The sequence below is a fragment of the Protomyctophum parallelum genome, assembly GCF_964188405.1.
Source record: "Protomyctophum parallelum genome assembly, chromosome: 9".
NCBI lineage: Eukaryota > Metazoa > Chordata > Actinopteri > Myctophiformes > Myctophidae > Protomyctophum > Protomyctophum parallelum.
In genome coordinates, this window is record NC_139706.1 from 29,947,379 (window position 1) to 29,975,342 (window position 27,964).

The 27,964-nt window shown below is 44.0% G+C and overlaps 1 protein-coding gene across 1 annotated transcript in view; it reads right to left on the bottom strand.

Annotated features, from left to right (window-relative positions):
• Positions 1 to 16,665, bottom strand: part of brwd1 (bromodomain and WD repeat domain containing 1) — a 36,121-nt gene extending 19,456 nt beyond the window's left edge. Inside the window, exons 1-25 of the mRNA XM_083773704.1 lie at positions 16,477 to 16,665; positions 16,296 to 16,354; positions 16,160 to 16,189; positions 15,868 to 15,927; positions 14,826 to 14,976; positions 13,481 to 13,579; positions 12,753 to 12,913; positions 12,217 to 12,438; positions 11,722 to 11,822; positions 10,346 to 10,416; positions 10,135 to 10,235; positions 9,894 to 9,934; positions 9,686 to 9,787; positions 9,239 to 9,401; positions 8,480 to 8,614; positions 8,264 to 8,392; positions 7,767 to 7,915; positions 6,825 to 6,901; positions 5,712 to 5,993; positions 5,314 to 5,497; positions 4,399 to 4,489; positions 2,958 to 3,113; positions 2,540 to 2,613; positions 2,134 to 2,359; positions 129 to 245 (exon numbers count right to left, since the gene is read on the bottom strand). Coding sequence (XP_083629830.1) covers positions 129 to 245; positions 2,134 to 2,359; positions 2,540 to 2,613; positions 2,958 to 3,113; positions 4,399 to 4,489; positions 5,314 to 5,497; positions 5,712 to 5,993; positions 6,825 to 6,901; positions 7,767 to 7,915; positions 8,264 to 8,392; positions 8,480 to 8,614; positions 9,239 to 9,401; positions 9,686 to 9,787; positions 9,894 to 9,934; positions 10,135 to 10,235; positions 10,346 to 10,416; positions 11,722 to 11,822; positions 12,217 to 12,438; positions 12,753 to 12,913; positions 13,481 to 13,579; positions 14,826 to 14,976; positions 15,868 to 15,927; positions 16,160 to 16,189; positions 16,296 to 16,354; positions 16,477 to 16,513 — 3,018 coding nt within the window. The 5' untranslated portion in view covers positions 16,514 to 16,665. The remainder of the gene's footprint in view (positions 1 to 128; positions 246 to 2,133; positions 2,360 to 2,539; positions 2,614 to 2,957; positions 3,114 to 4,398; positions 4,490 to 5,313; positions 5,498 to 5,711; positions 5,994 to 6,824; positions 6,902 to 7,766; positions 7,916 to 8,263; positions 8,393 to 8,479; positions 8,615 to 9,238; positions 9,402 to 9,685; positions 9,788 to 9,893; positions 9,935 to 10,134; positions 10,236 to 10,345; positions 10,417 to 11,721; positions 11,823 to 12,216; positions 12,439 to 12,752; positions 12,914 to 13,480; positions 13,580 to 14,825; positions 14,977 to 15,867; positions 15,928 to 16,159; positions 16,190 to 16,295; positions 16,355 to 16,476) is intronic.
• Positions 16,666 to 27,964: the final 11,299 nt, after the last annotated feature.

Below are 27,964 nucleotides of genomic sequence, written 5' to 3' on the forward strand. Positions count from 1 at the left end.
CCGGTTTATTCCTCAGGACACTGCTAGGAAACATGTGATTCTCAACCTGTATAGGAGGGATGAGAACAGCTAGGAGGGAGGTGATTAAGAAACCAGAATTGGCCTCTTTCTATGAAATTGAAACATACCTCATCCCCCATTTGGGGCACAAAGGGGGACTTCCTGGGAATGACATCAGTGATCCACAATGAGGGTCTGAACTCATTGGATACCTCCCTGTTGATAGGAGGTCTGGCCTTGGGCCGCTGTTGGGGAAACGCACACTATCAATATTCACACCACAATTAAGCCAATGGAGATTTGTCGTTGCTGTCTGGCAGAAACTTTGTATATCCATATTTCATCTTATGGAGGTTTGAGAGGTTTTAAGTGTTTAAACTAAGGATAAATGACTTGGATGATTCCACCATAGATGGAAAATAGATGCCTCATTGGCCGCTGCAGTTAGTGTGTTGGAGCCATGTGTGTGCAGTGCAAGGAGCCATGTGTAAACAAACGTTTACATTGCCCCTTCTGTGATGCACGTGGAAACATGGCAAGACCCACCCCCACCTGCCTCTGATTTTCCTACACATGCTCTATGACACGGTCCGCTGGGATGACCTTTTACGCAGAGCCTGGTAGTCGATGGTCACTGAGGGGGCACTCGTTTTACAGGCGACCGGATTAAGGTTGGTGGTGAGGGGTCCGTTAAAACGACCGGATTAAGGTTGGTGGTGAGGGGTCCGTTAAAACGACCGGATTAATGTTGGTGAGGGGTCCGTTAAAACGACCGGATAAATGTTGGTGAGGGGTCCGTTAAAACGACCGGATTAATGTTGGTGAGGGGTCCGTTAAAACGACCGGATTAATGTTGGTGAGGGGTCCGTTAAAACGACCGGATTAATGTTGGTGAGGGGTCCGTTAAAACGACCGGATAAATGTTGGTGAGGGGTCCGTTAAAACGACCGGATTAATGTTGGTGAGGGGTCCGTTAAAACGACCGGATTAAGGTTGGTGAGGGGTCCGTTAAAACGACCGGATTAAGGTTGGTGAGGGGTCCGTTAAAACGACCGGATTAATGTTGGTGAGGGGTCCGTTAAAACGACCGGATTAAGGTTGGTGAGGGGTCCGTTAAAACGACCGGATTAAGGTTGGTGAGGGATGCGTTGCTTCGTGCTTGCGGTGATGGTTAGGTTAGGGTTTGAGGTAGGTAGTAGAGTAGGTAGGTAGGTGCTGTAAAACAAGCATCCCATCAGCACCCATCGAAAACCGAGGCTCTGCGTAAAAGTTGGTCCACTTGGCAAGCTTCCGCTTCAGGCGAAGGTTTGCCTCCATGTTAACTCCTCTGGAGATACACACGCCCCATAGCCTCTATGTTAACTCCTCTGGAGATACACACGCCCCAGAGCCTCCATGTTAACTCCTCTGGAGATACACACGCCCCAGAGCCTCCATGTTAACTCCTCTGGAGATACACACGCCCCAGAGCCTCCATGTTAACTACTCTGGAGATACACACGCCCCATAGCCTCCATGTTAACTCCTCTGGAGATACAAACGCCCCAGAGCCTCCATGTTAACTACTCTGGAGATACAAACGCCCCAGAGCCTCCATGTTAACTACTCTGGAGATACACACGCCCCAGAGCCTCCATGTTAACTACTCTGGAGATACACACGCCCCAGAGCCTCCATGTTAACTCCTCTGGAGATACACACGCCCCATAGCCTCCATGTTAACTCCTCTGGAGATACACACGCCCCAGAGCCTCCATGTTAACTCCTCTGGAGATACACACGCCCCAGAGCCTCCATGTTAACTCCTCTGGAGATACACACGCCCCAGAGCCTCCATGTTAACTACTCTGGAGATACACACGCCCCAGAGCCTCCATGTTAACTACTCTGGAGATACACACGCCCCAGAGCCTCCATGTTAACTCCTCTGGAGATACACACGCCCCAGAGCCTCCATGTTAACTCCTCTGGAGATACACACGCCCCAGAGCCTCCATGTTAACTCCTCTGGAGATACACACGCCCCAGAGCCTCCAAGTGGAGGCAACTCCTCTGGAGATACACACGCCCCAGAGCCGAAGCAGGCGTCTACCTTTCTAGGTCTATGGTTTCCACTGGATAGAGCTTGCTCACCTTGGGGGTCCTGCTTTTACTTTTCTTGGCCTTGGCTCTGCTCTTCTTCCTAGGATGCTCCTCCTCGTCACTCTGGTGTTTGTCCTCCGTCTCCTCGTTCTCCTCGTCCTCCTCCTCCGAGCTGCTGAGCTGGCGCCGCCTTCGTTTCCGTGACGACTGGGTGGTGGAAGGCTGCAGGTTGATCCCGGCATCTGCTGTCCAATCAGAGTACTCGCTCGAGGAGTGGCTGTCCAATCAGAATGTGTGTATTATGCATTTTTTTTTTTTATTATGGTTTTGGGTTATATCAGATAAAAACTCTGGTAACCGGAGCAAAGTACAGTTAAAATTGCCTCTTAAAATTGCCACTTAATAAATGTGTATGTAAAAGTCAACTAGGATAACTTTTTAAAGATAAAGCTTTTACCCTGATGAGTCACTTTTCCATTCCTCATCATTGGAAGATTCAAGTTCACTGCCATCCAGTTCATTGGGGGAGTCCTGGGGAGGTGAAAAACCTGACATTAAACATTATGGTCCATGACATGTTTTTTGTATTTTACAATGCTCCTGGTGCAGTACAGTAATGGCATTTTGGACTACTACATAATACAGTCAAAGCCCTCCAACAACACACAGAAATCAATCCACCACCATTAGCCCATTCTGGGCGGGAACCCCTTTTGGTGTTAGCATTATGTTATGCTTTAGCTATTGAAAAATAGCAGATCTACAAGCTCATACGAGCTTGTAGGTCTGCTATTCTTTTAAAATCGTGAAACATTTTTAGAATCTGATCTCAGGTCACAATGGGTTAGGAGGAGAGTGGCAGGAAGGTTCTGTACCTCGGAGGTAGCGGACGTCTCCTCTCCCTCTTCACACGACAAGTCGAGGAAATCCACTCCCGTCAACCCCACTGTGTCACCAAACAGAGCTTCGTGCCGCTGCTTCTTGCGGGCCTGAGCTCGCTTGACTGAGGGAAGCTCATCATCAGAGTCATCCTGGGGAAAAACAAACAAAAGACTTGAAAAGTAAGTCACAAAACAAAGATTGTTATTTATAACTAGAAACACGAATGTTAACGCCAGTGTAAATTCATTCACCCGTACTGGACAGAATTTTTCCGGTGTAGAAAGAAAACTCGAACGGGATGTTACTTATCCTTCTATCGCTCGGATTACCGCGACCATTACTGCGTTGGCTATGGACTGTCGAATAAACCTCGTTTTGACCAGAAATGCCATCTGGGACAAGGAATCGGAGATAAAAATTATCGAAAGAAACAGAAACAGTGGGTGTGGATGCAGCCGCCGATCAAAATGGACGATTAAAAAAAAAATTACACCATCACATACTGTAGCAACTCAATGCAAATGTAAGTAGCATTACGACTCAATCATAACCACTATAAAAAGGACCATTTGGCGTAGCTCTGGATGATCGGGTGAGTGGTTAAGGCGTGTACCACATAGGAGCTGATGCTTGACAGCACGTCCCGGCTGGGTTCCATTGCTGAGCCCAGCAGACCTGAACGGTCCTCTCCCTCTACACTATTAACAGTTACTCCGCCAGCATTTATTAATAAATTGTGATATAATTCACGCCAGCATTTTTCCCTATTGAGCTCTTATTTTGAAAAGCCACATTTCCAGACTTCCGGTCGTGATCGTATGTTAGGAGGTTGGACAATGCGTAGCCACATCCTGTGTATCAAACGGACCTAACCGAGTGCAGTGGAATGCATCACAGCGCCGACTCCCTGCCTTGGAATAAACCTTGTTTTGACCAAAAATGCCATCTGGGACAAGGAATAGGAGATACAGGCGATTGAAATAAACAGATAGCGTAATAGCGTAGCTACAGTCACTCCTTGGTGATTGCCTTGTCTTTCTCGTACTTCTTGGTCTTTCTCCCCCTCTCCTCTTTCTTTCTTTCGCTCTTGATTAATAGGGGTTCAAGCCCAGGGGACTAAAAGTAAGCCCCAATCCCCCGCCGGCGGGGGCAGCGGCTGTCCACCTCATGAACAGCTCTCAGCGGGAAAATGGGGCTGGTCAAGGTCTCAGGTTCCAACTCCGATATTTAGGATTTTCCCTCCTGGACCCCCCTGGGGTTTAAGAGGTTGTTGTTAAAACAGCTGTTTTTGAAACTCAACAGTAAGATGGCATTGGCCAAGACACAGATTTGGCTGTGATGAATGAGCATATAGTCCGATCATCAGAAAACCGGTTATCTTTGTAACTCTTTTTACCATGTATAACCATTTGGCCTGATGAATAGAAAACTTACTCGACAGCTGCCATAGACCACACGTCTCCTCTTTGCATTGTACAGAGAAGTCTCCTCTTCTCCTTTGGCCGCCCGGAAATCCTCCTGATTCCTGGGAGACAAATCATACTAATGAAAAGGTCCAGATTGACATTGTGTGCTTGTTTGAATAAGGCTACCATTATTTCTTTAAAGGTATATTCAGTGATTTCACTTAATTCAAATATCACTTATTTTTTTGTTTTGTTGTGATAATCCTCCCTACTATAGAGTGTGCTGGCCATATAAGGAGTTCCTCCCTGTCCCCAGTTAACCCCTGGGGGTCAAAAAACCGTAGGTTTCGTTTTTGACTCCTAATTGGACGAAAGGCTGGGTCCCACAGCCAGGTTTTTTGAGTGAAATCACTGAATATACCTTTAAATATATATGAATATTCTTCTTTTGTTGTATACTTTCTTTGGCCTTTATGGCCAGTACAACTACCAGTAAGACACTGTGATGTTACGAGACCTGGGCACCATATAAGGGGGCTTTCCCATGTATGGGGATTTTGACATAATTATGACTGTGTGCCGTGGTGTCCAGAATGATGTTGTGAAAGTTGCTGGAGATGAGGCAGCCAATACTATCCCATTGGCTGAGAGGTCGGCAACCCAATCAGCAAGCAGAACTGCTCGTCAGTAGTACAATACTATCCCATTGGCTGAGAGGTCGGCAACCCAATCAGCAGTCAGAACTGCTCGTCCGTAGAACTACAATACTATCCCATTGGCTGAGAGGTCGGCAACCCAATCAGCAGTCAGAACTGCTCGTCAGTATGACTAGCATGTCGACCTGTCGTCAACTTTTCATAGCTATTCTATTCTCTAACCATTCTCTATTCTCTTTTTAGCGTAGCCTTTCGATATTGATATAAAGCCCAGTAATGGGTCTTACATGTAATTGCTGCATGGGAGTTCTGGCACCACCACCCTACGTCTCCAGGCCTGGAGATCTCTCTCGGTGGCCATCTGGCTTCGGGGGGCATTCTGGTGCATCTGCCTAACTCCTTCCACCTGCCCGCTGCGACGAAGACCCACATTAGGGGGTGACTGCACGTCTGGGCGCTCGTTCACGGACACTGCATTGAAAAAAGTATATACCGGTATGATAATAATAAATACATTTGAGGATATTAAATGTGATTTAAAAAAAGTGAAAGTTCGTCCTACTGGCCACATTAATCACCTAGGGCATTGACTTTAAATGGCATTTAGAATAGATAACATGCAGACTTGAATGCTTAAAGAAAAGCTAATAAATATATCATTGAAAAGGGAAAGAATAGAACAGACCTCTGCGTGGTGTGCTGGGTGCTGGTGCTGAGACTGGGAGTTGGCCTTGGACTTCAGCCTGTCCTGCACCCGGCAGGCCGGCCCCAGCCCCCTGCGCTGCCTCTGGCCCGGTCTGGCCCTGAAGGTCTAGCTGTTCTTGAAGCTGTCTGATAGTCTCATCCAAAATGCTGCCCGATCGTCGGACCGCTGCTGCCTCCAAAATGCTGCCTGACCGTCGGACCGCTGCGGCCTCATGTTCTGCTGTCTGCTGGCTGATGACCTGCTCCACCACCTCCCCGTCACCTGAGGACAGAACAACACACCTTGAGTCTAGCGCTTCATGTTGTTCCTTTGCGTCCTGTGACAGGTGTGGCAGCAAGATAAGAGTTTAACCCATTTTGACCCGAGATAAGATTCTAAAAATGACTTCTACATCCCGAAAGTTTTCTGAAAAAGCGATTTGATTTTAGTGGCGTGCTATGAGCTTGTAGATCTGCTATTTTTCAATAGCTAAAATTGTATATCTGCTATTTTTCAATAGCTAAAAGCATAACATAATGCTAACACTAAAAGGGGTTAAGAATGGTGTGGCTTCTTTCTATCTGTATCTCAAGCTTTCGTGAGTGTGGACCCCTCCGCGGGCCGCATCTGGCCTGCAGGTCAACATTTTGGAAATCCTCTTCCAGGTAGTGAACAATTGAGTCTTTGAAAGCTATTTAATGGGCATCAACACAAAAGGTATGTGTGCTGCACCACTGCAAATATATTAAAAGTCAGTGCAACATGACAACTATGGCAACTTTTATATCCCACCTTCATCCAAAGATGCCAAACTAACTGCATCTATGTAGTTTAGACAGAAAATTGATTTTAAGTGTATGTGCACTCTATATCAGCGATTAATTGTTAAGCGATTAATTAATTGCATTCATACTGGAATAAGGACATAATTGGCTGCTTTTAGGACTAGAAAGACAGTCAGAAAGATGTTTACTTCAGTTGAAGGCAAGTGCCATAAAATTACTCAAGTTCAAACTTGCGCACCACACACACACACACACACACACACACACACACACACACACACACACACACACACAAATGCCAGGAGGCTACATTCAATAAGGTGCTTACTAGTGGCAACGTATCCCAGCTGGGGCACCAGATGCTCTGATGCAATGTTCTCCCGCCCTGGAACAAGCCGCTGGTACCTGAGGATTGGGTTTAAAAACAATTTGATTCTGTGAACATTTTAATGAAAAAAGCTAAACAAAGGGTATTCATTAAATGTATATATCATAAAATTAAATATTACATTTTCTTTTATGGTTTTATGGTCATGATTCACCAGGATCCTGGATGGCTTGATTCTAGGCTTAGAATAACTGAATATTTTTGTAAATCTCAGTGGGTCCACAAAACGAGTGCTGAAAGTTAAAGTAGTCAAACCCCCGGCTCTGCTGAGGCTCACAGAGGCCTACTAGCGGTGCGATCATTGTTTTGATTAGCGGGACCTTGAGTTTTATTAGGCTCCGATCATGCCTACTTCATCTCATTATGAGCCATAATGTCAATAATGTCATGATACTAATGTAGTAAAGTAGCATCACGACTCGATCAATGATAAGCACTATAAAAGACAAATTGGCGTAGATCTACGCTAATGGCTCTGGGTCAGATTCATTCAAATGGTGTAGATGGCGCCAAAGGCCGGGAATGGATTAAGTGATGTCACCATTGTCAAAAGTGCATCACAATGTTTTTTATATCATAGAACGTTTACTTTTAATTAAAGGTATATTCAGTGATTTCACTCAAAAAACCTTAGGTTTCGTTTTTGGCTGTGGGACCCAGCCTTTCGTCCAATCGGGATAGAGAGTCAAAAACAAAACCTAAGGTTTTTTGACCCCCAGGGGTTAACTGGGGACAGGGAGGAACTCCTTATATGGCCAGCACACTCTATAGTAGGGAGGATTATCACAACAAAACAAAAAAATAAGTGATATTTGAATTAAGTGAAATCACTGAATATACCTTTAAGAGATATTCAAACAAGTAATATGGTTTCAGCCGCACCTGGGTGGATGCGGGTTCCCATCAACATCCACCAAGAAGGGTGGGGGCATGAGGTGGGGTGCCTGTTGTGTCTGCTCATCCAGCACGAAACCATTGGCATCGCGGATCAGTGGTCTATAATCGGTGTGGAAGAACACCTGGTCTGGTAGCTGTGGACACACAAATTGATAGTAAGGGCCGCAGACTTATAAACACAAAAGATACACACATGACATCCTGATCCAGGTAACTTGTAGTGTAGCTTACTGTCTAGTGATCCTACGGTTTCATTCTGTGACCGTCAGTCTCTGATATGATCAGGCAGTAAAGTGGTAGGAATTCATTACATAGTAATAGTACAATAAAAAGGTCATACTCATAATGGTCAAATCATTTTAGTTCGGTATGATCCTTTAAATATCAACTTGTGTTTACAGTATCTAATGTTGTAGCAGCTCGACTTTAAAAAAAATTAAATCACAATTGGCTCAGCTCTAATGTATACATGAAATTCTTGCCTTTTCATAGGGCTTGGAACTGCCGAAACCAAAGATGAGCACATGGCCGTGGGAGTCTGTGCAGGCAAAGCGCTGGCCATCAGGGGTGAACTTGCAGTCAAAAACAGCTCCGTGACCCTGGCCCTCAATCTGGAGGACACAACCACCAGAAAATCAGCAACGTTTTTTTTTTTTTTTTCATAACCAAAAGAAAATGCTGTGTACTGGTTAGTTTACCATGTTAAAGTAGTGCTGGGTCTTAGCCCCACGCAGCAGGTCCCATATGAAGACGTTCCCATCATGGCCAGCAGATAGGATTATCCTGGGGTCGAATGGGTGAGGCTCCAAAACGAATACCTCAGCCTCATGGCCCTGCCAACAACATCCAGGTTAGATGTTTAATCCAATTCAAATTAGTTTAATTAAGTGATGATGAGTAAACAATTCACAAATAGAAAACAAATTGCAGTGCATTTATATTTTGCATGGAACAGTAGTGGCCACTAGACACCGTGACCTAGCCTGCTTGCTCTCTATAAGGTTGGTACATGGTAGTCTCTGTGCGTGAATGAGTGAATATAACAGGCGATTGCGGTGTTTTTAATAAATGCAGAACCATTTACCATTTGATGACAGTTGATAAGGCATGTATGAAAATGCACTAGATAACACTAGCCAGTGTTAGGGCTGTGCTAGTCTCTCAAGACAGACTGTTGACTTGTGTCAAATTCAAAGGAAAAGAGGACGCTGTTTATATTTTATCTTTTGACGATGGGTTCTCAGATTGGGGCTGTGCTAAACACTGTTGATACCTAGATATCTTGTATTACATGACTATGTTGGTCTTCTCTTCAGGGTAACCTGAAACTAACAAAAAATAAATAGCATAGCACTGGACTGGACTTGCATTACACCAGAACTGGTCAAACGTGAAACCTGAAGAATACCAAACAAAGACATACGAGGTATGATTGAAAGAATGTATGTATGCATTACTTTTAGGATATGTAGCAGCTCTCCTGTGTACGAGTTCCACACTTTGAGGAGATGGTTGTTGACAGCTGTAATGACTGTGTTATCATGGCGATCCCATGCCACCATGGTGACCTTGGGTTTGAAGTAGCTATCCTCTTCAGTCACTGGTTCATCACCAGTACCACTAGGGGAGAAGAGAACAGAGCATTAGGCCTCATGGGCCTACAATTCAGATACATCACTTAAACAATGATCTGAGGATTGTTCTTGAGGCAAGCTTGAGCAGACTTAACCTAACTGGCGTGCTCCTAACAGTTAAAGTGGGTTGCATGGCCACATTCTGGATATTTTGGCCAATGCAATTTTCCCTCCCCTCCTCTGTTCTCTCCATGAAATATAATAATACAAATACCAATAATGAAAACGGACCACATTCTCCCATCATAGAAAACCTTAGTCCCTCCATACCCTGGTAGAGTGGCAGACATGTTGAGCAAGATGCATCTCCACTGCTGCCGCTGATGTAGCTTCCATATCCGTGCAGTTCCATCACGGCTACCACTCACAAACCTGAAAGTGAAGGTCTGTACATTTTCATCTGTTCATTTTGTTCATCGACCACTGATTTCAGTAACACAAACCTGCCAATACCCTCCAGTGATAACGGTGAGCGTACCTTTCTCCGGAGTGGCAAAATTGGATGCTGTCAACTTTGTCCTGAACAGAGAGAAATAGGTACACGGAATAGAGTTTGAGGCCATTACTTGACATTTATTTTGTATTTATCAATGAACACAGTTTTAAAATAACGTTACGTAAGGGTGTTGAATATATGCGAACACATTCTCTAACTACAACATGGTTGGGGCATATCTACAACACCGTCGTTAATTGACCTTGCTGAAAATGTTTCTTACTGTATGATCATGGAGTTCTGATATCTTTTCTGGGTTCCCACATCCCAAGAAATATATTCTGATGACATCATCAGTACTGCCTGTTGCCAGGAACATGCCACCTAAAATGTTATACAAAATAAATAAACATACATTTTAAAACATGCCTGATCTCACACACACACACACACACTCTTTGAAAACACTAAACAGAATAAAGAAATATATATACCTGGGCTGAATGAGGAGCAGACGGTTTGAACGCCTGGCCTGGCCTTCTCAGTAAACTTGTGCGGCCGATCACTGGAACAAAAATGGAACAAACTGTTTGAGCCTGGATACAAGGTTCAATTAAAGGTAGATAATCTTGCTGCTTAAAAGTTGCTTAAAAACTATAATCTCTAAAAACTACCGAAAGTGCAAGAGCTCAGATGCAAAAGTGTGTGCAGAATGCCATTATATTAGCCACATATGGCCATATAATCCAGGCCATGTAGTGTTCAATGTCTATTCATAATGACTAATTGCGGAAAAAAATAATGTGTCTTTGTACTGTACAGTGGCCGCTTCGATGGCTCCAACATGCTGTGGCTGGGATGGTGGACATGCTGAACAATCCGTTCAGTCTTGGCCACGCATTGGCTTTCGTATATTCCCTGGAGGGAGGGAATCTCACCTCCAACTATGCACTGGGCTGTTCTCACCACTCTCTGTAGTGCCTTCTGCTGACGGACAGCATAGCTCCCATACCACACGATTATTCCACCCGTTAGGATGCTCTCGATAGTGCAGTTATAGAAGGACCTCAGGATATGGGGGCTGACCTTGAACTTCTTCATGCGTAAGCAGTACAAGTGTTGTTGTGCTTTTTTTCCACCACGTAACATGAGTGGTGTGAGTGGCCCACTTAAGGTTGTCGTCTATGTGCGTGTCAAGGAACTTTACCTCACTGACGCGCTAGGTTGTTCTCCCGCCACCATAGCGCAAGTTTATTGACCTTGTCTCTGTAGGCCGTCTCAATGGCGTCCGTGATCATCCCTGTGAGTGTGGTGTCATCGGCATACTTAATGATGGTATTGCACAATCATGTGTGTACAAGGAGTACAAGAGGGGGCTGAGCACACAGCCTTGGGGTGCACCAGTGTTGAGGACGAGGGTCATTGGGTCAGATGTCCCCCATCCGCACCACCTGAGCACGGTTCGACAAGAAGTTCAGCATCTACCTGCACATGGTCGGGTGCAGGCCTAGGTCTCTGAGCTTCATGTCCAGTCTTGCAGGGACAATTGTATTGAAGGCAGAGCTGAAGTCCACAAACGGCATCCGCACTTACCTGTTGTTGCTCCCTCTCTTGTCCAATGAGTTAGGGCAGTGTGGAGAGCCATGGCCACCGAGTCATCGGAAGATCTATTTACGTTTGCCTGTCATATATATGTGTGTGTACATGTTACACTATGTGTGCCTACTGCCTAATGTGATCACTAAGACTGCAAACAGTTGTAAAGGCAACGTGACGGCCAGCCCTCCCACTGCTCCGGCAGTGGGACAGCACCATCATGCTCTCTACAAAATAGCCTGAGCTAACGTGTTAGGTTTGTTAGGTAAGTTACCTGAAGTTGATGTTGTTGACATCCCACTGCCAGAAGCAGACAGTAGCATCAGTTCCAGTGGACAGCATGTAACGTTTGGAGCCCTTGGCATATGGTGAGAACTGAAAAACACACACTTCCAATGTCACACACCAGTACCACTTGCCAAGAGATGCATGATATACTGTATTTAATACAAATGGCTCACCGCCATCCCCCTAATGGCTTGATTTACCATCATCGTAAGGTAAGCAACCGACATTATGCCTCACGGTTTTTGTACGAAACGAAGCAGGTATGATATGAGTGTTGTAATTTCATGTTTTGTGCAAATGCAGGTATGATTCAGAGTAAAAGCTGCCATATCTGCCCGGCACCCCAAGCTTCCACTTTGAAAGAAATCCCGGCGCTGATTGTGTTAATGGGTTAGGGACACGAGGAAGGGAAGTGACCAGAAACCTGAATGAGCTTTTAATCCCAGTCCCATAAAGTCCCCTAAAGAGCTTGGGCTTTCACCTGTAGGGAGGTAATAGATCCACTGTGGCCCTGAAGCACTGCTACAGGGGCACAGGTACGAAGGCACCACACTCGGATGGTCTTGTCACAGCTGCCCGCAGCGATCAGCGTGTTCTCGTAGCTGACCGCCAGGTCAGTGATCTCCGCAGAGTGTCCTCGTAGCGTCGAATGGAGACTTCCGTCAAACGTAGACCATATCTTTACCAAACAGTCATCCGAGCCCTGGAACAAAACGCATACACACAGAATACATGCCAGTTATTGCTGCAGTGTGTTGGGGAAATGTAGTAGTCCGGTAATACAATTATAGTAGTGAACCCTGTAAAGTTGGACAACACTGCTATAACTTTGCTTTATATTATAAAGGCTTTGACGCAATCTACACTCCTTATAGTTTGAATCCCCGATTGCGGGCTCCTCTATGCCTTTTATATCAAAAACAGCTTGTTAAGAGTTATGCTGCTCACAAACTTCAACCACTGCCAAGAGTAAACAAAATACAAAGTTATACCGGTTTCCCCCAAGCCCTGACTTACGGTGAAGATCCTGAGACCGGTGCGATCAAATGCGATACAGTACACTGCAGACAGATGCCCCAGGATCCGCCTGTGCAGGCGTATGTGCTGATAGTTGCTGACTGGGTTGATGGAGCTGAAGCGCTGAGTTCCTGTTAGCTCTCTGCCTCTGTGGACCTCCACTGTAAACAATGTACCAATGATCAGACTCCAAGCATAGGAAGCATTAAGACCAAGAACCTTATGAATACTGCATCATTTGGTTCTACAGTGTTAACTTATTACAGACAGAGACTGCATCAACTCAACAAAAAAAACAGCAACAGTATATCATGCTAACAACTCAGAGGCTATGGCTGCCTGCCGGGAAGCACGGACAAAAATAAGTCATAGACATATAGACAAATGGCCAAATGGGACATTTAAAACATAATCAAAAAGCATAACATGTACCACTAATGAAAGTTGAATATCCTGGTAATCCAAATCTACTGTATGTTCTGGGTGGCCCTTTACAGTTACGGTAATTGGTTAATGCTGTCAGCATCATCACCAATTTCAATTCACACTCAAGCTTCAGCGAAACTGACATGTCACTCGATGATTACATTTTCAAGTGTAAAATGTTGTCAAAGCATAAATTACGCTTTCTCCGTGCAAAAACGGTACGCCATAATAATTTAGTACGGCCAGTGCTTTGAATAGAAGTATTCGCCAAATGGCTCTATGGTTAGTGAAGCAGTGCCCACCTAGGTGTGGAGGGTACTTGCAGTTCAAAGGCCTCTCTGGTGGTCTGCCCCTATGAAGGGCTGCATATGATGAAGCTTTCAACCGCACACCATCACAGTCTGAAATGAAAATGAGAAGGCAGCGGGATTATTGAGCTGTTGATCAGCTACTGTATGTGGCAATACGGTAGATTGAGTACCGTTACTAATTTTCTCATGTAAAAGCTCAAAATACACTCTGAAAATTCTCAAATGACTGCATCACTACAACAGTAACCCATCTATGAATCCTAGGAATATAATTCTGCATGTAATGTATGTCTGTCCTTCACAAGTTCACATACTCGAGAACCTTTCATCCAATAGACCTCACACCTGGTGGGTGTATTGCTGAGGACCCAAGGACGTGCAGTGTCAATCGGATGAGCGGTTCTCTAAAACCAGCCTGCTCTGAACAGGCTTGCAGCAGTCATGCATTAGTAGCACACATTAAGATTAAAATAAATATATAATAGCTTGGTTATAAATTAGGCTACAAATTTTTGCTTGGACTTTGCCAAACGAATTATGACAATGAATGTATATGCAGACAGTGCTAAAAGGTCTATTCTACACCTGTGCATTAACGCAAACAACTTATTTCTCCAAACAGACATATGACGAAAACTCATTCAAATGCTAATGCCAACAGTGTGCTATAATAGTCTTTGCTGCCCAATGCATTGAAAGGGATTCATCCAATATGGTATGGTACCAGCTTCAGTGGCCTCATGGTTAGAGTGTACAGTTGTACACCATGAGATTGGGAGGTCAGAGTTCAATAATGGTCATACAAAAGACCATTTAATAGTACCCAAATGCCTCAGCAGCTCAGCATTATGAGTTGGATTTTGGGTAGATAGATCCCTGTGACATACTAGCATCACGTTGAGGGGGTGTACTTGTACATTGAGCTGCTTCACAATAAAGCGTTATTCATAGTCTGGATTTTCGGTAGTGAGGTGACCACCGAACTACAACATGACGTCACAAGCCGTGGTGAAGAGCAAACCACCGCCACCGCCCCAGCTCTTCTCTCTGTTTTTACTCACCACCGCTCAACGTTAATTCAGCTCCGGTGGGTCACCTCACCACCGAAGATCCAGACTGTGAATGAGCCTTAAGGAAACAGGCTCCGGACATGTGGGCCACAGGGCCACTTATTTTAACCTGTAAGTGCTTCTATGATTAAAGCTCAGTATGCAGGCAGGGTCATGACTCATGAGGTTCAATTAACAGGATCCCACCTGGACTAGGTATTGAATAAAAGTGGTCACCGATTTGTTTATATCTCTATCCATTCCACGACACCTTCAAAATCAGTTACCTTTTGCATTTCTAAGCATGGACTGCTTCCCGGATCCCAGGAGAGAATGAACGCCTGGGACACATGATGGCACTTCTCTGTCCAGAAGTGGACCAATCTGCTTACATATCTGGAGCAAATGGTCTGGTGCAATGTGTCTGTTGGCAACAACCTTCCCAAGCAAGCAAAGTGAATGCAGCGTTAGTGATGTGCCAGTTGATGCAGTATATAAGGCCCTGCTGTTTTTCAAGATATACCGTAATAAGGCCTTATTACAATGCATTGTCTGGAAAAATGAAAAAATATCCTGGTAAGACTTGCAGTATTATGCATGCATGTCATAAAAAGGAACTATGACTTTGCACAATTTGATAAAATGCTAAATATTTATGTATAATAGTGATAAGTGCAGTCCATTTCATGGCATGTAGTACTGTCACCCTGCACAGAGCATGAGTTCCAGTTGCCTCTGTAGTCTGTACCATCATTGTAGGCCAGCATGTGCTGTATGTTACTACCGGTACCATTCTGTATCTGTACCATGTTGCCCATATCATTTATATATATTTAATGTAACGAATAGTGATTTTGGAAGTGGTGAGCTTTTGAACTCATTCACCAGGATACTGTATTCCAAGAGGGCAGGGCTTGTTATGCAAACACATTCCTTATATGGACCAATCACAACACAGGTCACATGTAAAATAACGCAGAGACAGCGTATCTGGCTCTCTGATTGGTCGGCAGAGCCATCTTGACGTTGCGAGAAGCCAAAAGCACCCACCCTATCTGCAGTACAACACTTGGTCTAAATAATACAAAAGCTCTATCAAAATTGCTTTTCTAAGTACAGATATCACCCGGATCTGGTGTGGGGGGGAAAGGATCCACTACACATCATGTTAAACCATGTCGATACAGCCCACAACCAGAGAGTATGATGACAGTGGATTAAAATGGGAACAAAGACAGTAAACAAGCCTAAGCATGGTTCGATCTCCCCTGTCACAAAACAATGACAGATCGCAAACAATGAACTTTAAAGAGATCAAAAATAGCTTACCAAATTTTCGTATGTTCTTGGGTGCTCATTTCCCTGCCAGTCCAATCTCCTAGGTAAAAGCTGTCGAAACAGGGGCTCGGTTAGCTGAGTAATAGCAGCGACTGCGCAAAAATAGTAAGAGCTACAAATGAAGTTAGTAAAACGTGTGATGTCAAACAAGTGAGACGTTCAGAGGGGCATTAAAAGTCCACGGAGCCAAACAAGTTTATGCTCCCGACACTCCGACCCGGCGATAGCTTTAGCACATAACACCACACCACACGTAGCCGACACATAGTCCGGGAATACACACCTGATATTCCTCTATTTCGCTTGCTAGAACCTGTAATAGATAGCAAATAATGTTTTAGATGAGATGGTTTGTATTGATCAACTAGTCAAAAAAATGCGAAGCGCAAGACATCGTAGTCAGACACACGCCAGCTCACCTCAGCCGCTCTTCGACAGGGACCCGTTGTTAGAAAACGAGAGATCAAGTAATACAGCTCTGCGAACGAATAGAGGGGAACATTATAAAAACACATGGATATCAATGAACCCGACCCATGATATCGGGTGGACCATATCGCTGTAAATGGAGCTATCAATTAGATAACTTATGCGCCTTACCCGACTCAAGGAGCGAAATGTTCCGATTTTTGGCCATTGAATCGGCCGTGATTTGGTGGGTGAACAAATTTCGTCTAACTTTATGACTCCGGCGAGTATGATATATTTATTTAATTTCAGTTGCACAGCTGTGACCCCCTCCACGGTTGCTCCCGCTTTCTATTCAGCCTGTTTGCAGTCGCCATTGGAAGGATGAGGCCTCAGCAATACTCGTTACTTCCGCCACAGCAGAGGAAACAGGGGGTGGGGAAGAAGAAGCAGAGAACGCTTTCTTCTCTCTCTCTTTCTCTCTCTCTCTGCTACAACAAAGACACAGCGTGCTGCTGTCTTTACATTTATTTTACAATTGTAACCCGAATGAGTCGATACTATTTTTACTCGCTGACTCTGAACAGACTTTACACAACATAAAACAAAACACAAAACATAAAACACGATCTCCATTTATCCACCAAGGTCGAGCGATCTGTAGATGACGTAATACGTTATGATTGCCAGACAATGTTCTATGAATCTGACTTTTTGTATCCTAAAGGTATGCTATCTTATCGGCCATATTAGCATATTTTCTATAAATAAAGTAAATAGTTTACAATGCATAGCGGGTCCAAATACAATACAAAGTCTGTCGGCCCGTACTTTAATTGTAAACCAATCTCTCAAGAACATTATTTGATGGTGCCTCTGCCTCATACATTTAGCTAGTCCTGGTCCAGTACTCGCTGTAAGCACTGGACCAGGGCTAACATTTAGCGAGAAGGCTGAAACATTGATTTGGGACACAGCATATCATGTGGCCAAATACGGCCCGAGGGCCAGATCGGCCCCTGGACGGTGGCTGGACCATCTTCTCAACACGACCCGTGACTTCCTCAATGGAAAATAATAGTAGGCTATTCAAATAAAACTAAAAGGCATCTGATTTCAAATGGCAATACAAATGTATAATTTGAGTCCATATACTTTCATTCCACTGATGCAGGTACTTGTATGCAATGCATGCAAATTTAGGCCTACTAACACCCTAAAACATCCAGCTTGAGTCCATTTACGGATGCAGTGCACAATGGTGTCTCAGACAACTGGTAAGATATAATGAGTAATTGATAATACATTAATGGATTGTTTTCTGTACAGTATTTTCATTGTGACCTCAGAGAGTGTAGCCTACACCAGAGTGACACATAGGGCCTACAGCTGTACAAATAATAATAATACAAAATATATATATATATATATATAATAATACCAGTAAGACGTACGCCCTGAGGGCGCGTGCACACATCCGCCTGGGTGACGGCAGACTGTATGGAGATCTAAAGGCTCATTCATAGTCTGGATTTTCGGTGGTGATGTGACCACCAAACTACAACATGACGTCACGAGCCGCGGTGAAGAGCAAACCACCGCCCCAGCCCTTCTCTCTGTTTTTACTCACCACCGCTTATTTCAGCTCCGGTGGTCACCTCACCAACGAAAATCCAGACTATGTAGGAGCCTTTAAGGGTGGCAGCGGAGGCAGTGTCTTGAGTGTACAGGGTTTGATGATTAGCCTGGCTAATAAGGCAGACGTGAATCAGCCGTTGGCAAAAAAATTGCCTGGCTTATTAGCCAGGCTAGGCCCAGGTACTGCCGGGCCTTCATTTTCGGGCCTGTTGAGAACTTGTTTTCGCCGACTGCCAGGCGCGGCTATACACTAATAACATTGCGGAGAGCCCGTCTAGACTTTGAATGGACAAGTATCAGTCAAAAGGGAGACATCGAAGAGCAAGGACAGGTGGGGTAGCCTACAGTATCAACATTATGGAATGTTAGAACAGGTCAGGTCCATATATGGATATATCTAAGGGTTTGAGGTTTGAGGTCAGATAGAGTTGCTGGCCGGCTCCATATAGTGTATGCAGATATAGGTGAGTCTTCTCCATGTATGGCTTTCCAGGGTTTGATGAGGTCAGTGTCGTGACTCGTGATCTTCATAATTTATATGGAGATGGCCACATATTATGGTGGTGTGATGTCACGAGGCGTGACCATATATGGAGGCGTGATATCACGAGTCGTAACCATATATGGAGGCGTGATGTCACAAGGCGTGATGTCACGAGGCGTGACCATATACAGTATGGAGGCATGACCGACCGACTGACGGGAAATTCAGGTTTTCATAGTAAACTGCGACCTATGGTCGCAAATATTAATAACTAGATAAAGTGCCCCTCGGGGCACAGGTCTCCACCAGGGCAGGTGGAGCTATAATAGGCCAATGTGAAAAGGGTGCAATTTCTTCTTATGCCTTGGATGACAATTGGATGATTTGAGGCATTTTGTTCCAAAATGTGTTTTGAAAAAATTCACCTGTTGGTGGCGCTATAACAGGCCAATGTGAAAAGGGTGGGATATATTCCTCAGCCTAGTAAAAGTCTGTGAAAGATTTCATGTAAATTGCACACTGCGTTCATTGCGGTTTGAGGATTTTTGTTAAAAACGGGCCAATCCTACAAACTTTGAAAGCCAATGTTAGCCAGTTCTGAACTTCTGATGGAATATGAAATATCGGACAGATCCATCTTGAACACATATAGAGATAGTGTGTAATGATTTGCAGGATTTTTGTACAGAATCTGGAGGAGTAATATAAAGAAATGTGTTTTTCAAAAGTCGGCCTCCTGGTGGCACTATAACAGGCCGTTCTGGGAAATTTGGGGCAGAGGTTCATCGTTGGCATCCAGGGAGTGTGTGTACAAAATTTGGCACACACACTCAGAGATTCAGAGATTAGCTGGTAACAGACGGACGGACGGACGGACGCGCACACACACACACACACACACACACGTAGGACGGACGGAGTGCAAAACATACTCTCTCCCCATGCCTTCGGCCTGGTGGAGACAAACATCCTCTCTCGCCATGCCTTCGGCCTGGTGGAGACAATAATGGAGTGCAGTTTTAACAGGGTCGAATCTAGCCAGCCCCATAGGGTGGGAAGGACTAATGGTAAATGGTGCATTTGCGGTATATAGCACCTTTATCCAAGGCACTCTAGATTGTGCATTACATTCACCCATTCATTCAAATAACAGTTTTTTGTGGAAGTGGTGATGCCAGTGGTGAGTGCACCCGCTCTACTTGGGCACAAGTGGGCCATACATGACCTACTTGTGTGCAAGGTGCAAGTTGGCATCTCATTCTCAAGAAGAGAGTGCATTTCTAGTTATACATATATTCATCCAGATACTCACCTTTTAAGTCCTGTTGACACTACTTATTCACTGTTAATAGTCTATACATCCATTCATGTACAGTAGGCTACTCATTGGCAATATACTTGTTAGGCCTATTCATGCTTCTATCCCTCTGATACAAGTCAGCAAGTGCAACACACTATTTTGGCCATGCACCCCCTAGCTGTTACCTCCCCCACATGGAAATGAAATATATGAACATATATTTTTTATATATGACATATTATTTGAAATTGGCTGCCTGCATATGTCACATTAGAGACATATATTTCCTATATCCACATACGGTATGTGCATATTTCCACATATATGCACATATATATGGCATATATTCTGCATATACTAATATGTTCATATATTGAAAATAAAACCATAGCACCACCATTAGCCTTTTCATGGCACGCACCCCCTAGAAAGCACTCGCGCACCACACAGGGGGTGCACGCACCACAGTTTGGGTACCCCTGCTATAGTTGATAACTCCATGCATGTACAAATTATATTTGACACCAAATCTGTTAGTACAATACATACACCAACATTATTATGGTTTATTATGGTTAGTTTTAGGTTATACTGATGGCTGTGTCCTATGTCTCTCTTCCACTCAAAATTGATTCACACACACTGATGTGAAGCGACAAGTGACGATTTATTGAAGAAGGCCTTCATGGCCTGGGCTTCACACCCCTCAAGTCCCAGCAGGGCAAAAGCACCCAGAGCACCAATCTCAGTACGTTCTTATAGTTGTTCAACTTCACTCTAACAAAGATGTCGTCTTTATGTGCAGGCATCTTTTGGCAAGTTTACATGCATTATTTAACTTTAATTTGCCACAAATTAGACTGACTTTATGACATGTGTATGGCACATATCAAAATGTGTGTGCAGCTTGCAAATCCTGACAAGACAACATAAAAACTGTATAGGAAAGGGCTTGTTTTTCTACTATGTTTATAATGTGGAATGGGTGACCTGAAGCATTCAGTTGATTAACTCTGTTGTTAGGTTTGAGGCCTCCGTAAAGAGCTGGCTGAATAGCAGCTTTTATATTATAATGTATTTGTATTAAATCATATTATATATATTTTATTGTATTGAGCTGCTATTGTATTAATTATGTCTGCTACGCTCCCATGTGACCCATGCTTTCAAAAACACACACACACACACACACACACACACACACACACACACACACACACACACACACACACGCACGTACACAGTTTATAGATACATTGACACAGATAGGACCACAATGTAAATAATCTCTCAGGCTTTTTGTGTTTACGTATCTATACATCATACATTTAAATTAAGCATGTGATTTTGTGTCAATAAAGAAATCAATCAAGTGAAGGCAATGAGCAGTGCACAGTATTCTGTACACTGCTCATTGCTTTACTTGATTATATAGGCTTATATATATAGGCTTGTCTCTAAACAGGCATAGAAATCTTTATAGTCATCAATAGAACAAGGACGGCCCAGGCCGTAGCGTAACGGTCTGGGCACCGGACTGGTAATCCAGTCGCAGTGTGCCGCGGGTTCGACTCCCGGACCCGACACGGCCTTTACTGCATGTCTTCCCCCATCTCTCTCCCGTTTCCTGTCAGCCTACTGTCTGTCCCTTCAAAAATCAATAAAAGGCGTAAGCCGCAAAAAAAAAAAAAAAAAAAAAAAAAATAGAACAAGGACAATGTCCTTATTACATGCAAAGATTATCAACTGCAATGCAACACTGACGAGGTGGCATTTCAGTCTGGAGCCTTGGCTTGTGCCAGCATATTGCATGCCTGCAATTAACAAGTAGCGGTTCATACCAAGAAAATAATCAATACAAGAAAGGACTGAGTTACAAGGAGTGCTGGTGAATGTTAGGCGGGATGTTTCTACTCTGCAGCGTCATGATCTTTCTGCTCAGTTCCATTTCCTTTCTCTCAGCCTCTTTCTTTACTGTTGCTGGGGCCTTCACTTGAAAAATAAATAAATCAAATACTTTTTTGAATTCATTTTAATAAGAGTAGGTCAAAACCTAGACTGGTCATAGGAACACAATAACAAGTTATTCTTTAACTTTGGGTTATCCTAAACATTTCCATTCAATATGTACCGGTAAGCTATTTGTCACAGTTTGATTTGTTATGTCAAAATATGACTGTTTTAAACTTAGGGTTTAAAGCACAGATTGTTCGGAACTTTGGATCTGTCGAATATTTTCGTGTGCGAAGTGAAAGGGCTCAAGTCACTTTTTATTTGATCAAGTTGAGTCTAAAGTCTCGTGTCCACACCTCTGGACACGAACATTGCCATTTTTAAATTTAATTCCAATGAATGTTTGTTTCATGTATAACATGATTATTACCTGTTTTGCTACATGTGTGCAGAAGTGGTTCTCAAGTACGTTTTTGACTGTTGACCCCTATGGCCCTATCTATGGCCAGGCTATGGCCTGCGATCCCCCTCCTTCATGACTCACCAAGTAAATGCACTGAACAAACCTGCACACACACACACACACACACACACACACACACACACACACACACACACACACACACACACACACACACACATACGTGCATACACACCGGATACCGGAGAACTCTCCAGTTTACCAAGTCGCCACGGCGAAAATTCTTCATCAATGTCTTCATCGTTATGCTAACATGCTGTCTTCATCAGTGTAGTATGTCAAACTCACAGATGTTATAGTTCATTTCCAAAGTGATCAAATTATGTGCAATTAAATGGTCAGCTAGATAATGATAAAAAGGTGAGTATGTGAATACCAATGATAAGTATAGGCCTACCATTTCAGGATATTGTTTACTAATGAATTGCATTGTTTTTGGTACTTTGGTGTTTAACTTTTAGCATTCCTACTTTCTCTAGTGTTAACTCTAAACAACTATCCTCTCTCTCTCAATTCAATGCAATTTAAAATTCACTAAATCGCAAGTTGGTAAACTGGCAAGTTCTCCGGATACCTACATACCGACTGAGAATGCTATACTAAATAAAATAACTATATTAGTTCATTATGGCTTTAATTGTAGGCCTAGGTACATTTTCTAAAATAGAGGTTTTGATAAGAGGAGTGAGTGATATTACACTCAAGTGGAAATGTGCATCAGAGACGAAAATATTACCACCTCTAAATACAGCTCCAGACTAGTAGCCAGTGGCACACTGGTCACTGACGTTGGCCCTGCTGTTTCGCCTTTAAGCTTCCGTGTGTCAGAAGTCCTCAGATACATTGGGGCTGCTGATCAATTGCTTAAAATAGGAGGTGATTGGTGAATATAGTGGTGACGCCTGATATTTTTGCCCCGCTAAGTAGAACTGTGCCTCAAATTGCCCACTTTGAGTTTCTCACTTGCGGCTCAAAGTCGACAATACGAGTGTGTGTGTGTGTGTGTGTGTGTGTGTTCAGATGTGATATTTTTTATGGATCTTACAAACACATTCCTTGTGCTGTGAGCATTCAGAAAAGCATCTGAGTGAACATGTTTCAGTGATGGTTTAATAAAATATGTATATAATGTATATAAAAAGCATCAATAAAAACAACATTTGATCAACTGCATGGTCCATTTGGCCATTTTTCATTAAGTAAGTAAAATTAAGTATGTGTGGCACCAGCTCTGCCTCTGGCCCAGTTTAGCTGTGACGGTCCTGCTGCTCTATGGGATGGCCCCATCCAAAACGCTGGCTGCTCGTCAGACCAACGTGGTCTGCTGGCTGATTACCAGCAGCTCCTCTTCCCCATCACCTGAGGACAAAATAATGTCTCTTACTGGTATCTCGTATCTTCACTTCACATTGTCTCTTTGTGTGTCTATGAGACCATTTAATGAGGTTTTCAATTGTAGCAGTTGAGGTGCACCTGTTTAAGAGTTGTATGTTGTATACTCTCTCCGTCACTGGCAAACCCCACTGTAGGGTCTGAGGAGGGTGCAGTGTTTCCTTCACTTCACATATTGCAGGACGAGTGCTATAACATGCTTCAAGTTCAAACCTGCACCACACAAACCACACGAATGCCAGAGGAACCATGGGTGCAAATGGAATATGACATATTGCTTACTATGCTTAGTCAAATGAGCACAGCTCAGGCTGCTGACAAATATGGCCTGTTGTGTGCCATTAGATTCAAGATTCAATCATTTATTTGCCATGTCAACAAGTGGCTACAGTTGGGGCACTAGATGCTTAGTTACAATGTTCTGTTGCAGGGATCACACTGCAGGGTTTCCCCCAGGAATAAACTAGGTTGTAGTACCAGAGAGGGGTCCATGCATGCAAGCTGCTAGGGCAGAACAATATGAACATAACATCAATATCTCAATAGAGCAATATGATGACGGTTCACAGCTATTATTTTATATTTTAGGTTAGCAAGCAACCACTAGGCCTATTAAAAATCAGACCTGTCTGAACTGAGTGGTGCAATGTTAGCCTGGTTTCTTTTTTGCCACCGGCAGATTCGCATCTGGCCACTGCGAGGCTAGCAGTGTGCGTGCGTGAGTTTGTGACGGCTGTCTGAATCAGCTTTATTGTCACGTCACAGGTTTACAGAAGTAAAAAAAGAAGGGGAAAAAAAGAGAAGAAAACGTGTCAGTACGTTGTACATGGGATTAGGTGCAAAATGTCAGTGTGTGACGGCCGCATAATCCATATAAAGTAGACTGACATTGGTGTAATCCGCAAGTAGGTCCATAAGGAGGAGCAAAGAAAAAAGGCACATATCTGTATAATCCACAGATAAGAGCTACTAAAAAGAGGCAGCTAAAAATCCAAGTAACTTGTTCCTGGAATGATCCACTAGTAGGTCTGAGACCAGCCTACGCTGGTTTATGCCTCACCTCGTTCAGCAGTCTAACGGCAGCCGGGTGAAAACTGCTCCCCCAGAATCTGGTGGTGGTGCTACTCTTGAGACTGTTGCCCGGTCGCGGGCAACAGTCTGTAGGCGGTTGAACAGTTTGAGACTTGGGTGATGCTTGTCCTTGTGCATGTATTTATTCCTATACAGGCTGCATGGGGCGGCACCTGTCAGCAGGGAGTGTTGGGCGAGAGGAGTAGGACGAAGGCTCTACGTTATCCTGGTGGGGGCTCCTGAGTCCTCACTGGCAGTGGCAGGTGAGTCAGCAGGATACAACACAGAAATATGTCGAGAAATCAATTGGCATGACTCAATTGGCAACGACTAAATTGGGGAGAATAAAGTGGGTAAAAAGTAATTGACTACTCTAAATTGTGAAGAAATAAATCTGAGAAGAAAAAATATTCTTCTTTCTACTCTAAATTGTGAAAAGAGAAAAGAAAGGAGGAGTAGTAGGTCTACTGTTGTTATAAATATATTAAGGTGATGCCCCCATTTTTAGAGTTTTGTATGGATCCTTGTTCTTCTCATTTTTCAAAAATAAAAATAATGATAAAAGTTATCGAAAAACAAGATAATTAATTGCATTTTTAATAATGAATTGCATTTTATAGCGCTTTACCAAGTGCTCAAAGCGCTTTACAATGGTTCATTCATTCATACATTGGGAGGTGAAGCGGCGACCAGTCGACGCCAGCGTCCTCACTTCCCACATTCACACACCAATGGTGGCAAGCTCACACCAACCAACTCATTGGAGGCAATGTAGGGTTCAGTGTCTTGCCCAAGGACACTTCGACATGTGGACTGGAGGAGCCGGGATTCGAACCGCCAACCCAGTGATCATTGGACGACCTGCTCTACCTCCTGAGCCACAGCCACCCGATGAACAATATCAGTCACCAGAAAAAAGGATGTGTGTTTTCGATTAATCTGTTATTGCGACTGTAGACCGCAGATTACTATGAAAACCTGCAAAACATGTCAGTTAATCCGTCCCTCCCTCCTTTATGGCTGTCAGTCCGTCACACCTCGTGACACGCTCCATATATGGCTGTCTCCATATATGAAGAATGACACTGACACGACACTGACTTCATTCAACCCTGGATAGCCATGCATGGAGAAGACTGGATCATCACCTAGATCTGCATATGGAGCCGGCCAGCAACCCTACATCTGACCTCAAACCCTTAGATCTCCATATGGAGCTGACCTGTTCTGACATTCCATATGTTGATCCTTCCCCACCCGTCCTTCCTCTTCGATGTCTCCCTTTTGACTGATACCTGTCCATTCAGCCCGCTCCAAAGTTATGTTAGTTTTATGCTCTACTGTATATCATTTTGATCAAGTGTGATCAATTAACCCGTAGGCTACATAAACCCCGCTAAAAGAGCATGGGTGGCTGTGGCTCTGGTCCATAGCTCTGCATTTAGAGCTATGTTACCAGGGGCATGGTGGCACAGTTGGTAGTGCTGTCGCCTCACAGCTAGAAGGTCCTGGGTTCGATTCCCGCTCGGGGCGCTGTGGGTGCTGGCGGCGTGTTTCCTCCTCCGCGTCATCAGTGCCCATACCCGAAGGCGGGGTTGGCGAAAGGGCCTTTCTGTGTGGAGTTTGCATGTTCTCCCCGTGTCCCCTAGGGTAGATACCCTCACAAAAACATGCAGTAGGGGAGAGCGGGGTCAGTTTGCGCGGTAGGACGGTTTCACCTCGGACTGGATACCATGCAACACCTTTTCGTCGTGTATTTCCGGTGACGTCATTCGATTCCACAGCGCCCAAAAGCCTCGCAGACAAAAAAAAATCCATTTCCGCCTAAGATTGACCGAGCTACAGACCCTTTTGTGTTTTTGCACGCTTTAAGTAGCGGAGACTGGGGGAGAGACAGGGCGGTCAGCGCGCATTTTACTAATTCCCTCCCTGCACAGAGACTAATTCATTTCAAGTAACCAAACTTTTTTGTGAACAAGATACACTTGTCCTCTCACATTACCCCAAGTGTTTTTTAATTTTGGTGAAACGAGTCGGACGCAATCGGCAAGCAAAGTGATCTCGCGCTCACTTCCTCATCTTTCGTCTTGCGTCCCCCTTTCGTCCTCCTGAGCGCGAGATCACTTTGCTTTTCCGATTGCGTCCGACTCGTTTCACCAAAATTAAAAAACACTCGGGGTAATGGGAGAGGACAAGTGTATCTTGTTCACAAAAAAGTTTGGTTACTTGAAATTAATTAATCTCTGTGTAGGGAGGGATTAGTAAAATGCGCATCAACCGACCCGGCTCTCCCCTAATCCTGGTCTCTAAACTGCCTCCCCCTGGCCAGCCGGGGTGCCTGATGGAGGGGAAAGGAACTGGTTGGAATAACGTGTTCCTTCCATGCGCTACGTCCAACCAGGGAAACTCCCCCCTGTCAGGTGTAAAGGAGCAACTTGGACACTCAAGCATGAAGGAAGCATGAGTTAAGTCCGTTGCTCTCCCCAGGTTGGTGGAGGGTGTGTAGAGCCCAGGATCACATTAGATGATTGACACAGGGGTGAAAAATGGGTTACAAAATCGTGGGATAAAAAATATATATATAAAAAAAAAAAGAGCTATGTTACCGATGACTTCCGGGGCTCGCATAAATGCAGACCAGCGTCTCGTCTTTAGTGTGAATAAAAATAACGTTGTTGCTACTCACCAATAGAAAGGTGGGTTTTGTCATCAGAAAGCCTACTTTCGTTAGTGGAAGCACTCTGAGCCCCCCACCACACGTATAAAAGGTACTTTTTTGCCAGAAAGGGATTTATTTTCACTGGAGGAAGAATATTCTCTATGAAGGTTTTCTCTTGGCAATATCGGTAGAGGGCACAGTGGAGTAACAAAAAGTACCTTTTATACGTTTGGTGGGGGGCTCAGAGTGCGTACACTAAGAAAAGAAGGCTTTCTAAACCACAACCCGCCTTTGTATTGGTGAGTAGCAAAAAAGTTATTTTTATTAACGCTAAAAAAGAGAGGCTGGTCTGCATTTATGCAAGCCCGGCCGGAAGTCATCGGTAACATAGCTTTAAATGCAACAGCCTTAGAGCTATGGACGAGAGCTAGGGCAGCTGCAATTCGAAAAAAATGTTAGAACCCCCTATATTTCTATAGCCTACTGTAGGCCTACATGTTTTCCCTTTTTTCAAACCGTATGTATTTCTTTTTTTGCATAGGTTTTTAAATGTGATGAATTAGTGCTTTTTCTGATTTTATCCTCTTTTTTGTATTGACCTGGACTTTCCTTGAACTGTACCCATTCTGCAAAGTGTTAAGATATTTTTCAATCAATCAATCAGCCAATCAATACATTACTGAAACTGTTACAGTGTAACAG